This window comes from Dermacentor andersoni, chromosome 2 (assembly GCF_023375885.2).
Source record: "Dermacentor andersoni chromosome 2, qqDerAnde1_hic_scaffold, whole genome shotgun sequence".
Taxonomy (NCBI): Eukaryota; Metazoa; Arthropoda; class Arachnida; order Ixodida; family Ixodidae; genus Dermacentor; species Dermacentor andersoni.
The window spans coordinates 15,439,240-15,454,971 of record NC_092815.1 but is presented as its reverse complement, the minus strand read 5'-3'; the positions used below and the strand labels follow the sequence as shown (position 1 = coordinate 15,454,971).

The following is a 15,732-nucleotide window of genomic DNA, read 5'->3' as shown; positions in this document are numbered from 1 at the left end:
CCGTGTGGTGACTTCCGTTGAAGGATACTGTCTGGCTAGCTGCATCCTGATCGTGATAGATCCTCGCCACAAGGAGAGGATTTATCATGATCAGGATGCAGCTAGCCAAACGGTTTCCAAAGAGGCAAGGTTTGTGGGAGTTTTGCATTTTAATAGCACCTCAGGGCAGAAGATTGCAGACTTTTGTAGCATACAAATATAGTTAGTAGTGAGCCACTTTCCTATTGTAGAGAAATATGTGCTGTTGTAATCAATGCGGCATGATGACAAGAGTTATCATTCACCATTTACAGGTCTAAGTTGGAATTTGTAGAAAGGGAGGACTGTGACATGATGAAATCACCTACAACACCTGTTGCCACTAAAGAAACTGCCAGCTTTCTTGGCAATCGAGGATTCAATTGGAGTAAGCTGCCATCTGCCATCTACAGTCTCACATCCAGGGTATGCAATTGTTCATTCTTATTGTAAGTACATGCTGCATTACTAGAGTTTACATAGATGTTTCCCTGCACATTGTGTCCATTAGTTTTTTGTTAATGTGACAACAAGCTTAATGACCTGTTGCGCTTGATCCCAGATATATCAGGTTCAAAGGGGATTGCAAAATAGTTTGATATATTCATAATTCAAAATATAAGATATGCTTATATGAAGTTTATCTGAGATCTCTGCACATTTCGGACAGTTTCTCGAGGCCATGAAAAGCGGGAACTTACCGACTTGCTTTTCGAAGGCTGTGTGGAACGCACAAAAATGTTGAAGCGGCTTTCAGCTTGAAGATCATTCGAGTCCATTCCCAAACATGCGTAACTGTGTGCGAGCACGAATGTAACGCGTTCAGTGTGGCCCTGCAAATCGCACAGCAATCAGTCTTGTGTGCAGCTGCCACAATTATTTTTCTGTGAAGCGCCAATGTGGCGTGCGATGGTTTTGTTAACTTCAAAATGTAATGTAAAGATCCGTCCAAGTGAAGGTTGGGGTTGCATTCATTTTGGCCACTTGCAGAGTTCTAAAATGCCGTTCATGGGAAGCCTTCGTCTACAAGAAGACAAACTCGGCGGCGCAGCATCAGTCCGGTTCGGCATCCCATGCCTGGCACCACTCAATGAAAAGATTGAGTGTCATCCACCCTTTCTTGTAAACCAGAACTTTGGATATTTTCAGTGCAAGAACACTTCTACATGTAGCTCAGTTATTTTTAAATGCCATTGACACAGGCCAAAAAACAGTTTACTCAAAATGCCAAATAGCAAGCAGCTTGAAAGCCTTGTGCCAGTCGGTACTGGGCATCATATTTAATTCCACTGAACAGGTTCAGAGTGTGGTGTCTTCTTTTCTCTGCTTTTTGGTCTGGCACTCACTACAGCTGGGGGCCCATCATAATAGTGTAGTTACTAAAATGAGGGGGCCATTTTTTTATTGCCATGCATGCTATGTGCACAGAGTTGTGCTAGTTAGTGATTGGCACGTGTCACTGGGGAGCACAGTAACAACGTAACAATATGTCATTATTCATTGGTCTGCGGCCACTAAATCGGGATCTACCAAAGCTCCCCCTCCCCTCTCTTTTCTCCCCTTGGCAGGGAGCCTCCATGTCAGGCCTGGTGGTGAAGCATGGGAAAAAAGCATATGTAATGTAGGAGTCAAAGGAGGAAAATAATATAATAATGAAGCAATATTAAAAAAACAAAGAGATTATTACGGCACGTGACTTGAACCGAGGACCTCGCCGTCATGATTGCAATGCTTTTGCATGGCGCCACAATAACTGACGGGAACGTTCTGTATTGGCTGCTGTTGCCCCATTACTATAGTGTTGTGACTATAGTGAGGAGCTCCCTTGCTGTAGTAACTTCCTTTTGGTCACTGCAAATATCTATCTCATCTTTCCTCTTTCACCTTTGAACAGTGCTGCTTTGTGAGTCTGTCATTGGCTTTCACAGTTAACTTCCATAGCTGTGCATGCGAGTGTGGTGGGCTTGCAGAGAGCAAATGATGCAGTGGCCCTTGGGACCATTGAGCGAGGATGGTAGATGGCGTCATAGCATTTGGAACACTGTAGAACACTGACAACTGTGAAATAAATGGGAAGTGGAAGCAGTTTTATCTGCGTGTGCTGTTAACAACTTCATGATTGTCTCACTGTCACAGGTAGAACACTTACAAGCATGCGCACATGCAGGAATCACCATCTGGTGTCACAAAGGGCGGTGCGCCCGGAGCAGGCGACGACAGCGATTTTGCCAGTGAGTTTGATGGGTCAACAACACCATGCGAAGATGGTTCAGGTTTGGTGACCCTCAACCTTGCTAGTGAAGGAGGTGAACTGGGCAGTGTCTCAGACTTGACCAGCCGGGACCTAGATGACCTGCTGCTTCTGCAGAGCATTCCTAAGGTCATAGCTCTGCCAAATCAAGACTGTGGCATGCCACTTTGCATCTTCTCTAAGGCAAGCATCCTCTTTTCGCAGAAAGACAGTCTTGGAGCAGAAGCCATTTGGTGCCCATTAACGGCTTCTATGTACTTGCTTTATTTTTCTCACATTTCTAACTAATAAAATTAGCTTTCATTTTTCACTTTTAAAACATGGCAACCTTAAAAAACATGATAAGGTGACAGGGATGGGAACTAAGGGAAAACTACTGTAGCTACATCAAACTTCACCAACTATACCCCTACTAGGTATGTATTATCACAAAAAAGAGCTTTCAGCTCTTCCTACTGACAGCTCTACTTAGAGCTATTCTTATTGCAGAATGGAATAACTTGTTGTTGGGCGAGTTGGTGCATATTAGCAAACATGTTTTAACAGCGTGAATAAACGATCATGGCGAGAGCACACAAGGACAGGTGCAGTCCTTGTGTGTGCTAGTGTGCCATTGTGCCATTGTGCTAATGTGTCATTCGAGACTGCACTTTGCAGTCCGTTAACAAATCTCAGAGGTCATAGTATACATCACTGTCATTAGTAGCCAGTCTACCAACTCTTCTTTACACAGTTCTGACTCATTGTCTTCCGCTGCTTGAGTCTGAAACAGACTGCCCTTCTCAATAATAGTCTCTGAGGGTATGTGTAACATTGAAATAAATATAACTACAGGTGTGTGAATATCAAGATCTTTGAGTATGAATTAAATGTGCATACGTAGCTTCAAATATTGAATAGAATATAAATTATTGATATGCTGTTGCATTTATTAGCAAGATTTTTAACGCGTAATCTCTTCATCTCTTCTTTTGTCCATGCTACGTCATGCTGCCCAAGCATAGTTATGAACCCACACTAACTTGCCCACCTTTCAGTCATTATTTCTTTAACATGTTGGAACACTGCACTTATGTTGCTAACAGTAAAACATATATTAGTAAACCATTACAGTAAAAGTTTGTGCATATTACACACTATGGTCTCACCATCCTGTGCATTATTATACAGCATCAAGCGCCTGTAAATCCAATGGCTTTTGGCCCTGTCTCACTTGTCAGTGCATTTGTCATGAAGTGATTAGTTCAGGACTTTAGATAGTGCTGCATCAATAATGATAAATGAGCGAGGTAAAAGCTGTGCTGGCACCCACCCAAAACAAACTGTTTGCTATGACTGTTGGTTAGAAAAGAGCTGCAGAAACACAGTGTCTTTCCTTTCCCCCACGTTTTGCACCGCATGCTAGTACCCATGCTCCTTCAGTGCAGCATGTGTGGTTTTCCTTCAGTGTGAGATGTCTGACTGGCTCACTGCTGTCAAAATATTGCATTTGGATGAATACAACACAACCAAAAATATAACATGGCGTTTGAAGAAAAAGAATGGCACCTTTGATTGCTTTGAAGAATAAAAAAAATATATTAGGATTATAATGCTATTTAAGGATGTTTAATGCTCTCATACTTCTATATTTTCAATAGTGCCCTTTAACATAGGTGCTATGCACGCAAGCATTGTGGTAATGCCCATTGCAAACCTCCCATCACTCTATGTTGAAATGCTGTAACAAGAGCATGGCGTGTTGAGCAGAGGGGCCAGATAGGCTTGCAGTGAGCAGCCAACACGTTTTCATACCTGCCGCGGTGGCCTAGTGGCTATGGTGTTGCGCTGCTAAGCACGAGGTCCCAGCCGCGGCGGTCGCATTTCGACGGGGGCGAAATGCAAAAACGCCTTTGTCCTGTGCATTGGGGGCATGTTAAAGATCTCTAGGTGGTCGAAGCTTCCACAGTTCCCCACTACAGCACTCCTCATAATCATATCGTGGTTTTGGCGTGTAAAATCTTAGAATTTTTAAAAATATGTTTTCATAGTGAGGGTGTTAGAGGAATACCACTGTAGTGGATCGGCCTAGTAGACTTTTACTTTCAACAAATTTTTATTGCAGTAGGACTCCTTTGCGCAATCCGCCTTTTTCATGGCATGGCGGCGCATGCGCCCTGCCCAGCGATTTATTCACAACCCGTTTCAAAGAGGTTGCGCACGTCGCTGCGTACCAAAAAGTCCCCCGAAAAAAAAAAAAAAAAAAGGCACTCAGACGTGGGCTGTTGCAAACACTCGTGCCGTGTTCAGCGTTGAAAGTCTACTGGTAGCTCGACGTCGTTCCGCTGCCAAAAACGTGCAGTGCGTAAGACTACAACTCCACTTTAAAACAGAAAGTGGCCAGGGCTTCGTCCGAGTGGTTAAGACTGCACCATGAGCCATGTAGTTGCTGCCTTTCGTTGATGGCTAGGAAATTTAACAAAAAACCTGTGTGTTACACTGGGGCGACACCTAAAAACATCACATTGTTGATAAAGTCTTCTTCCAGCATCAGTCCTGACTTCCTGGGGGTGGCAGCGCGTGCCTGACTTCATGTACTCGTTAAAGGCGTGGTAACACTTCGTTGATGCGAGATCGACAAGACGCTCACGTCACCGATTGACCGGCAATTCAGTACAGTGCATCACTGAAAGCATTTTATCATACTAGGCCGACAACAACGCAACTGACGAACACGAGTAGTTTCACTGTGGCGGGCTTTCTTGCCGATGGCACTGATAAAATCAGTGTGCCGACCATCGTTCGGCTGAACCCTACGTGATCGGCCATCAAAGTGACAACACGATAGTGACAGCGCCTTCGCTTGTATATATAATTAATCGTGCTCAAAGTGAGTCAAAGCATGCCTATGAAGTTGAAATGCACACGCTTCAATCCTCTGAAGCCGTGCACATGTAGTTTAAGCCAATGTTGATCCTGTTAAGCAAAGCCTGGCGCCGTCGTGTTCGTGCACCCACTACTGGCGGACTTGAACTGAAACGTAAGCAGTTAGGACGAAGGAAACTGCTTTTACAGTTCAGTTCTGTCTTTAGCGATTTGTAATCAACTACACTTCACTTCGCACAGCGCATACACAATAAGTGGCAAGTGGTGGCATAACGCTATGCCAACAACTGTACGTCACTATACTGGTAGGCTGGAGGTCGCATTTGCTACGTAGATGGGTGGGTCTGTACGTCATAGAGTTTCAGACAATAATTACTAGAGGGAACTCTGGCCCTGCAGTCGTTGTACCACCATGGGAATGATGGGAAGTACGTGGATTCGTCTGATCTTCGTGTTCGTGGATTCAGACGTTCTTGTGGCTTTGTATATTATGCTATAGAAATCTTATTGTTGTAAATTTCAGCGCAATCTATACTCTTCGAAGTGCAGGAGACTCCGTGAACACACACAATTGCTATTAATTGCAACGATTGAGCTTGTCCAGGTGGCCAAATCGAAACGTGCCAAGCGTCTGAAGGCACTGGCATGCCTGCAATAAATTCAAAAGGGCATTTCATTCACTTGTTGATACATGCATCTGTGGCTTAATGGTTTCAGTCTCAGGCCTCTGTGCTAGAGTTCTTGTGTTCGAATCCTGCCGTCGGACGATTTTAATTATGTTTATTTAATTATTTATTATGCAATACATTGTTGAATATGACGAGTTTACGAAGTTACAAAGCCGTTTGAAGCCAAAAGGATGAAGTTTAGGCAAATCCATGTACTTCCCATAATTCCCATGCTGGTACAACCGCTCTCATTGCAGCTCCCATAGGCACGAGCACCAGAGTTCCTCTAGTAATTATTGTATGAAACCCTATGCTGTGAGACGGTGCATGTGGTACACAGCAGCATAAACAACCGTCTCGCTCAGTTATACCAACGGTATCAGTGATGGTGTCCGCGTTTTCACGAAAGAACAACACGGCCTACAAATGGGCACTTAATTTACGCGAGCACAGTTTTCTTTAATAATGTTTTATGGCACGCGCAAACTGTAACAGCCCGTAATTGTTATCTGGGTCGCACTTGCCGTTGTTTAAGTGGTTCGGTACCTCATATTGACTTGTCTCAGGGTGGAACGGCACGGCACATATGTGGATATGTCTGTTTTACAACGTTTTGACATTATTTCATATCAGCGATGCATCTTTTCCATAATGATTGACGCTAACAACAATCTGTGTCCATAGATGCCGATGTAAACAAGTACACAGCTTTGATAAATCCGGCGTGGAAGGCTGCGCTCGAAGTCTTCTTGAATATGCGAAATATCTAAATAATGTTTAAAAAGAATACAAAAGTAAGCTCCAAGTGCAGAAATCAGCAACAACAAACTCCAAGGCAGTCGTGTCAGCAAAGGGAACCCAGCGTGCCTTTATCGGCCACATTGTTTACGCAACAGCATACTCAGACCTGCTCACCCAATAGTCATTGAGTGCCTCATGGCTTCCAGGAACGACATTCTGCCCCAGAGAAGCCATTAATAATGATTCGTGATCCACTAAATGCACAACTGACACGCACTCAACGTGGGTGCAGGTCCACAAATCTAGCGGCGAAAGTCCCGGCACCTTTCCAAAACGTTTCCAGCAGCGGGCGGCAGAGGGCAGCAAAGAGAAATGAAAAAGGCGGATTGCCCCCTTCCCATTCATTGCACTAAGTTGTGCCTTTGCTGATGCAGACCCGTTCCTCTTGCCACTGAGACGTTGGCTTTTACGCAAATCTTAGTCGTCTAGTGGCTGAGTTTACATTATGCAATAAATTGTCATGACAGGAGCGGGCTAAATAGCACAAAACCGTCTGCAGAATCTCTGGTCCTATAGAACCAACCTCATGTAATCACGTATGCTCCCACACAGCCTGCAATATGTTAGATTTGTTTCAAATATTCTACCATAACTAATATTTAAAAAATTTCAAATACCTGGTGCTTGAATTGAATATGAATATTAAAAATGCAATATTCAACTGGTATTCAAATTTTTGGATATTTGCACACCCCTAAAATTAACCTCACTTGTTTACTGATGCTGGGTGTTTATTATTGCTATCTGACTCATGGCTCATTTGTATGCCTTGTTGATCACTAATGTAAAATAATTTACCTTGCTATCGGTACATTTGTAATTGTCATTCACCTTGATGGGTATATATTAATGGGTAGCAGTGTTGTTCTCTTGTGAATTGCAGTGAAATGTGCTCCTAATAATCCTTTATGGTGCATAAGGTGGCCTTGTCTTATAAATTCTAATTAATCATATAAACTATAGTGAAATATGTTGAGGCAGCTATCTAAAAGGAAAATAACTGGCTAAAATGACAAGTGAGCTGTATGCTTAAAGAAGTTGAGACTGAATAAAATAACATCAGAGGTGTTGTCTTAGAAGACTGGCTATTGTTGGATGATGATGGATGCATTAACCTCTTTTGTGTGTGATGTTTTCTTTCACTTACCATGTGTCATTTTTTTCAGATGAGATGAAGCAGTGTTGCATGCCCACCAAAACTGTTAAAGCTCGCACTATTAAAATTTCAAACTGTTACATTCTAAAATACTCATGTTGATTTTAGTTTAGATGAACACTAATAAAATTTTTTCCGTGAAAATTGGCACTTCATCAAAATATATTTTTCCTGCTCTCTCCAGGGTTCATTATGCTTGCCATATGTATCTCTGCCTACCATAGACCTACTCAGTGACATCAGCATACGAAGCTGTGTTGTGGGAGCAACAAACGACCTGTTCAAGCAAAAAAAGCACCTCTTTGATGTCATTGTTGAGGTATGGCTGGCAACGCAATGTGATGTCATCATGCATTCTTGTTGTGTTTAACTGCGGGGCTAATGAGTTCCTGCTTGACAAGGCAGTGGAAATACTACTGGTTGCTTAAAATGTGCTCAGGATGTTACCTGAGTAAAAGGTGGCTTTTAAAAATAAGCAATGACAAAATAGGGGAGTGTGCACTGATGTTTTCAAGGCTGCCCAGCCAGCATGGTGAAAAGCTACAAATTTTCTTGATTCATTTGTCTCCAGCAGTACACTAGAAGCTATGAATAGGGAAACACTGTGGCATATACGTCACATGAATACTCCCTGTGTGCACACTTGCGTATGACTAACCTACGTGTAACTACAGTGTACAATGTCTTCTTTTTTTTTCTGAGCAGTAACTCCTCGCGTTATAGAACAAACAAACAGTTTACAAATAAAATAGATGAAACCACATATTGACATGTGTGCTTGTTTATGTTTCTCCAGTGACTGCTTTTTCACAAGATAACAAATCTTAAACATCATCACTCAGCACAAGGCACACATGCATGATTTAGAACTTGCGTGAATGTTATCGTTGACTCTATCTTTTGTGCATGTCCTCGCCAAACCTTGTATAATCAGATTGCATGTGCAACATGAATTGTTTGGTAGTTTCTGGAAACTACACGGGCATGAGCAATTGCACTGAACACTCGTGATGTATAAAAGCCAAAGCGATTGACCTGCTGATCAGACTTTCACCGATCCCCGACTGTTTTTGCTGCTATCGTTGTTCTTTGAGTGTAGCCTGTTTTTGTGGGGGCACAACTTCGCCCAAGAAAAGGCTAGTTTCATCATTGACAGTATTGCTGCAGTTTTCTGCACCTTCACTACTGCATGGCAATACACTAATATCTGCTTGTGTAAACTATCCAGTGTATCCTTCAATTCTAAGCTATACTCACTGGCTGCAAATAATTTTTTTGGAAGTTCTTTATGTCAGAAAATGGGCATACACAAGTGAATGCGCCTACAAACAAATGCATGTGCAGCCAAAAGACAAGCAAGTAAATGTTTTCTCGTTTCGAGCTTGCAAACTGTAGAGTCTTGCCTCAGTTGCTTGGAACACCTCATATAATACACATGAAGTCGCATGAAGTGAGACCTTTTCTTTTTGTCCTTTGCAGGTAGATGAATGTAAAATTACAATCTTAGACAGTGACCTTCGGCGACAGCTCTACCTCACCATGGAAGACCTTCGTTTTGCCGACTACTTAGTCAAGAATGTCCTTGATGACACACGGGACCTTTTCCTTGACGGCACATGTAAGTTCATCTGCAGTAAACCTATTGCTTTTTCACTCACCAGTTGCAACATGTTTTGTACAGCTGGTCAGTCAGCTGGTCTTGCTATGTCAATAGGGCGTGCTTTAGGTTTTTATTGTTTCTCTGCACTCGTTTCTTACACTCTTCATGTACACTAATATAAGCAGTTAGAAAATGTCTTTCCCTTAAATATTTGTTTCTGTTGCAGTGCGGTATTATATGAAAGGAAGCTCTTTGCATAGCTGTAAGACCTCTTTGCATCTTATGCTCAGCAGTGGACACATTCAACCTAAAGATGAACTTTCAATTTGTATGCTCAATGTATGATGCCATCATGCATACCTTAGGAGCCCTGTGTTTCCATTAACAAAATAGGCCTTGAACTCTTTTGCACAGTTGAATCTTGTCAATGACAGCATCAAGGGATGGGGAACTATGTTCCATTCACAAGGTTTTTTTTTCTTGTGACAGCAATTATATGGACACTTCAGGTGCATTTGTGGGGCTGGTGTGATGTCCCGTATAGTGTCCAAGTGTGCTAACATAGTCACTGTACGCCATATATGGTATGTGTGAGTGAAAGCGTGCAAAGGTGAGCCGACCATGGCGGCTCAATCTTGCATTCACAAGGGTGGAAGCGAGAAGGAAGCGCCCAGTCTTCGATCGCGTGCAAGGCACCGAGGGGGGGCTGAGGGAGCGTTCTACTGCAGTGGTGGCAGCATATGGCGCGGTCGCGTGGGCCCTTTCTTAAAAGTGATCTTTGATGGAGACAGAGTGCGTCGAGTGCTGATAGCTTCATGTGTGCTGTGTTCTCGCCGCTTAATTCGCAATGAAGTGAAAGGCAGCACGAAGGTCAATTCACTTGCTGCTGCGGCTGCGCTTCCTCTCTCCAGTGCTTTGACAAGCGTGCACAATCATTGAGTGAGATGTGTTCATGTGTGCTTGTGCACACGTCACACCATACTTGCTAATTTAGTTAGTAAGCAAATGTTTACAAGTTTAATGGCTGATAAAACTACTTCGTTTGTATAGCTGTCTACTAATTTACTATCAAAATTGATGCTTTGCCTTTTGGGCAAAACTGTGCCTATTTTTTATGAAAACATGTACTAAAGCACACGTATGATGTTACTTTGAAACACAAAAACTTTAGCTCAACTCCCCCCCCACCTATTTTTTCGTATGCGCCTGTCACTCTCTTTCCTACTTAGGTGAATGAACCATTGTAAGCAAATGAATGGTCTATTAATTGGTTAATTCATTCATTCATTAAGTTCAAGTAGTACTAAAAATAATTTCGTGTGGAGAATGGTTCGCGCTCAGCAGTATTCTCGGAACAGGTTGCAACCATCAACCTCAAATTCAAGTCAAACGAAACGCCTTACTTCAAACAAAACATCTGAAGTTGTGGCCTGTCCATGGCTGGCACCTTCATTTTTTAACTCAGCAGAATACCGTATGCCTGTATCTTGCAGCTTTGAGGCAAATGCTACACAGTGGGAGTAGCTCACAATTGCACTTGAGTTCAGTTTTCTCCAAGCATCATCAAGGAGACTGAAGGGCATTGTGCAGGCTGCTCTGCACCAGCCTCACGTGTGCCGGCTGAGCAAATTCTTTAAGTATAAGAAATCTGCCCTGCCAGGAACCACCTGTGTGCAAGACACGAGAAGGCACAACGTGGAGAAAGGCAAGCAGTGGCGTGTACTAGAGCACTGCACAGGCCGGTTTTTCAGGCCCGACCTGAGCCCGAAACTACCATGCGTTAGGCCGCTTGAGCCCAGCCCAGTGATTTTAACCGTGGCCGGTACCTGGCCCAGCCTGGTTCTGTTTGGCTCATTGTAACCAGCTGAACCAAAACTCCTCTCACTGATTCCTCTTGTGGTTGCTATACGAAGGATAGCTTGGATACCCGAAGACAGTCTAGTGAACTTTTTTGCAGCAAGTCTCCCACCAGTAAAATAGTTTCCAATTGCTTTAGCACGATTGTAATGCAAATATCTTTCTAACTTTTTGTCATTTTGATTCACCTTTGTGATGTGCAGCAATTATTGAAGTTTGCCTTTCGCTAACTCTCCCAACCAGGCGAGGCCGCTGTCAAACTCGCAGTGCTAACTCCATTGAACCATCCATCTCACACCTGAGCACGGTCACCTCTAGGAAGTGGAGGTTTTAATAATCTGGGAACAATGGTGACCAGTTTTTTAGTGTTGCAAAGATGCAAGAATTCTGCCAGAACCCATCCTAACATGTTTATAGAAGTTAAAAAGACCCTGAAACGATTTTGGTGATTTTGTACGAACGTACTGAGTCGTTAGGCTAGGTCCTCCTGAACATTAATTCGCACATCTAACTGCTCTGCGTAAAGCCTAAAATTTATTATAAGGTTCTAAAAATGTACATCGCTATCGATTGCAGCATGCCACTTGGCTGAATTTTCAGCCGTCCCTGACCATTTGGCGCAAGTTGCTGTAATGACGCTAGTACGGCAAGCTATCCGATTGGCTGCCCAGGGCGCGTCATCAATTATTTTTTCCAACTTTATGGTAACCAAATCTTGTTCGTAATATTTGGAATGTTACTTAATTTGTTTCTATAAAAAGCAAGTAACAGAAAAAGAATGCACGAGGACATTTTCTCACTACACTTAAGCACTTGCAGCACAAAGCCAGTGTCGTCTGCTTGTGTTACGATGTGCTCCGTGTTGACAAGAGCTCTGTGGTCAGTGTTGATCTCGATCTTTATTTTCGCAAGCACCATGGTTCGCCCTTGTTACAATGTGGGCTTCAAACGTAGCGACAGGGAATATGTCAAGCTGAGACATTGCGTTCCTCTGCAAGGCAGCAGACAAGTGCAATGGCTGCAGCGCATCGGACTGTGGCTATCCGATCAGCGCCAGAATTTGCACCTTTGCAACCGTCACTTTACGCCGGAGGATAACTACCACAATAGTGTTTCACGGGTCCGGTATTCAGGTAAACGCAGGTGCAAGCGCACTGGGCCTGGCCAGTTGACCGTGCTGTTTAATGGGATGAGCAGGGGCACAAATGTGAATGGTCTGCATGGTACAGCCACCTGGCGGCAAAGAGCTCAAACAAACACAGTAGCAGCTATGAAGTTCATTCTTCTTTGCTGGTGTTGTAAATTTTTCGAGGAGCGTAATCGTGAACACATTGTTTTTGTAAATGTTTAAAATGGTTTACATTTGGTTAGAGCAATACTAGCTCTTTGTTTGGCTGGTTAAGCTCTGCGCCACGAGGTGGCTGGACCGTGCAGACTGATCGTCATCATCATCATCATCATCATCAGCAGCAGCAGCAGCAGCAGCAGCAGCAGCAGCAGCAGCAGCAGCAGCAGCAGCAGCAGCCTGGTTACACCCACTGCAGGGCAACGGCCTCTCCCATACTTCTCCAACTACCCCGGTCATGTACTAATTGTGGCCATGTTGTCCCTGCAAACTTCTTAATCTCATCCGCCCACCTAACTTTCTGTTGCCCCTGCTACGCTTCCCTTCCCTTGGAATCCAGTCCGTAACCCTTAATGACCATCGGTTATCTTCCCTCCTCATTACCTGTCCTGCCCGTGCCCATTTCTTTTTCTTAATTTCAACTAAGATGTCATTAACTCGTGTATCTTCTCCTACCCAATCTGCTCTTTTCTTATCCCTTAATGTTACACCCATCATTCTTCTTTCCATAGCCCATTGCGTCGTCCTCAATTTAAGTAGAACCCTTTTCGTAAGCCTCCAGGTTTCTGCCCCGTACGTGAGTGCTGGTAAGACACAGCTGTTATAAACTTTTCTCTTGAGGGATAATGGCAACCTGCTGTTCATGATCTGAGAATGCCTGCCAAACGCCCCCCAGCCCATGCTTATTCTTCTGATTATTTCAGTCTCATGATCTGGATCCGCAGTCACTACTTGTCCTAAGTAGATGTATTCCCTTACCACTTCCAGTGCATCGCTACCTATCTTAAACTGCTGTTCTCTTCCGAGTCTGTTAAACATTACTTTAGTTTTCTGCAGATTAATTTTTAGACCCACTCTTCTGCTTTGCCTCTCCAGGTCAGTGAGCATGCATTGCAATTGGTCCCCTGAGTTACTAAGCAAGGCAATATCATCAGCGAATCGCAAGTTACTAAGGTACTCTCCATTAATTTTTATCCCCAGTTCTTCCCAATCCAGGTCTCTGAATACCTCCTGTAAACACGCTGTGAATAGCATTGGAGAGATCGTATCTCCCTGAATGACGCCTTTCTTTATTGGGATGTTGTTGCTTTCTTTATGGAGGACTACGGTGGCTGTGGAGCCGCTATAGATATCTTTCAGTATTTTTACATATGGCTTGTCTACCCCATGATTCCGTAATGCCTCCATGACTGCTGAGGTTTCGACTGAATCAAACGCTTTTTCGTAATCAATGAGAGCTATATATAAGGGTTGGTTATATTCCGCACATTTCTTTATCACCTGATTGATAGTGTGATTATGGTCTATTGTTGAGTAGCCTTTACGGAATCCTGCCTGGTCCTTTGGTTGATGAAAGTCTAAGGTGTTCCTGATTCTATTTGCGATTACCTTAGTAAATACTTTGTAGGCAACGTACAGTAAGCTGATCGGTCTATAATTTTTCAGGTCTTTGGCGTCCTCTTTCTTATGGATTAGGATTATGTTAGTGTTCTTCCAAGATTCCGGTACGCTCGAGGTCATTAGGCATTGTGTATACAGCGTGGCCAGTTTTTCTAGAACAACGTGCCCACCATCCTTCAACAAATCTGCCGTTACCTGATCCTCCCCAGCTGCCATCCCCCTTTGCATAGCTCCCAAGGCTTTCTTTACTTCTTCCGGCGTTACATGTGTGATTTCAAATTCCTCTAGACTATTCTCTCTTCCATTATCGTCGTGGGTGCCACTGGTACTGTATAAATCACTATAGAACTCCTCAGCCACTTGAACTATGTCATCCATATTAGTAATGATATTGCCGGCTTTGTCTCTTATGCATACATCTGATTCTTGCCTATTCCTAGTTTCTTCTTCAGACTGATCAGGTTGCTCACATATGTCTACGCTAAAGCTTTTTCATCAGCTTGACTTTATGCCTCCACCCATCCATTGAAATGCACAGCTCGCCTGTGGTTACCGAAATACCGGACACGCTCGGCGCTGCGACAGAATGCTCGCAACTCACGCTGCTTCAATAGCTCTCGTTTGGTGTTGACTGCCAAGTGCCTGGCGGAGAGGTCGGAGGGGCTTCGCCCGCTCACTCCTATACAACCGGAAGTAGACGACACGATGTGCCATGATGATGCAGAGCCAGTGAAGGTGGAGTTTAGCCCTGATCATTCGGCGAACGAGTTGAGGAGGAAATGCATGGCTATGGAGGAGGGCAATTTGTAATCGTCTGTAGCTGTCTTAATATGAGACACTTCACACAAATTGTGGTGCGAATGATTAAATGTAGCTGTACCTACGCGACTACAAAATTTGTCCGAACTGTTTCAGGGGCCCTTTAATGTGATTAGCTTACGTGCAATATGGCGACCACATAGCGCGCACACCGTATTTACTAAGGCACCTTTATTTAGAATCTGTAGTGGTCCTCCTGAGATTTAAAGTGGTTCCTATATATGTAATATACACTGTCTCCGTGATTGGCCCGTTTTGTTACGACCATCGCTTGCCAAGATTATTTCATGACGGTAGGACAGGGACCATACCCCGACGGCTCATGCAATGACAATGATGGAATTAAGATGAAGGAATGATGTTGATAAAACAATGAAGGCATTATGAGAACAATGGCATGACGATGATGGGATGATTCTGAAGTGATGACGATAAATAACCTTGATGCAATTACAGTGCCATGACAACGGTGTCATAGTCACGATTGATTGTCAATAGCACAATTATACTGGAATGAAGAAGAAATTATGTTGATTGAGTGGCAAAGGCACGGCAATTGGATAACATTTCTGAGATGCTGGCGACGGTGTAACAACAATGGGACAGTGGTGGCCTAGTGACAATGGAATGGCGGCAAATGCACAACAATTATGGTTTGATGACGACTGTATGACGAGAATCAGATGATGAAGCTGAAATGATGACGATGGAAAGGCCATGACGGTATTAAGACCATGGTATGACAGCAAATGCATGAAAATGATTGTATGTCGATGATGCATTGACGACGATGGCATGACAACTATGACATAATCATGATGTAATGACATCGATGGAACTTGGTACGATAGCATTATGAGAACAACATAAGTAGAATGGGATGATTGTGACTGTATGACACTGATGGAACTACCATGGTCCTGAGGACATACATAGTGACTCAAGTTAGTA

General features: G+C 43.5%; 1 protein-coding gene across 4 annotated transcripts in view; it reads left to right on the top strand.

The window, feature by feature from the left end:
* LOC126542930 (late secretory pathway protein AVL9 homolog) overlaps window positions 1-15,732 on the top strand; it is a 55,092-nt gene that overhangs the window by 28,616 nt on the left and 10,744 nt on the right. For 2 of the 4 annotated variants that reach the window (XM_055077501.2, XM_055077502.2), the window contains exons 9-13: window positions 294-444; window positions 1,009-1,140; window positions 2,186-2,452; window positions 7,944-8,078; window positions 9,239-9,377. In XM_055077501.2, the coding sequence (XP_054933476.1) occupies window positions 294-444; window positions 1,009-1,140; window positions 2,186-2,452; window positions 7,944-8,078; window positions 9,239-9,377 (824 nt within the window). The remainder of the gene's footprint in view (window positions 1-293; window positions 445-1,008; window positions 1,141-2,185; window positions 2,453-7,943; window positions 8,079-9,238; window positions 9,378-15,732) is intronic. The other 2 variants (XM_055077503.2, XM_050190044.3) reach the window with 1 other exon arrangement.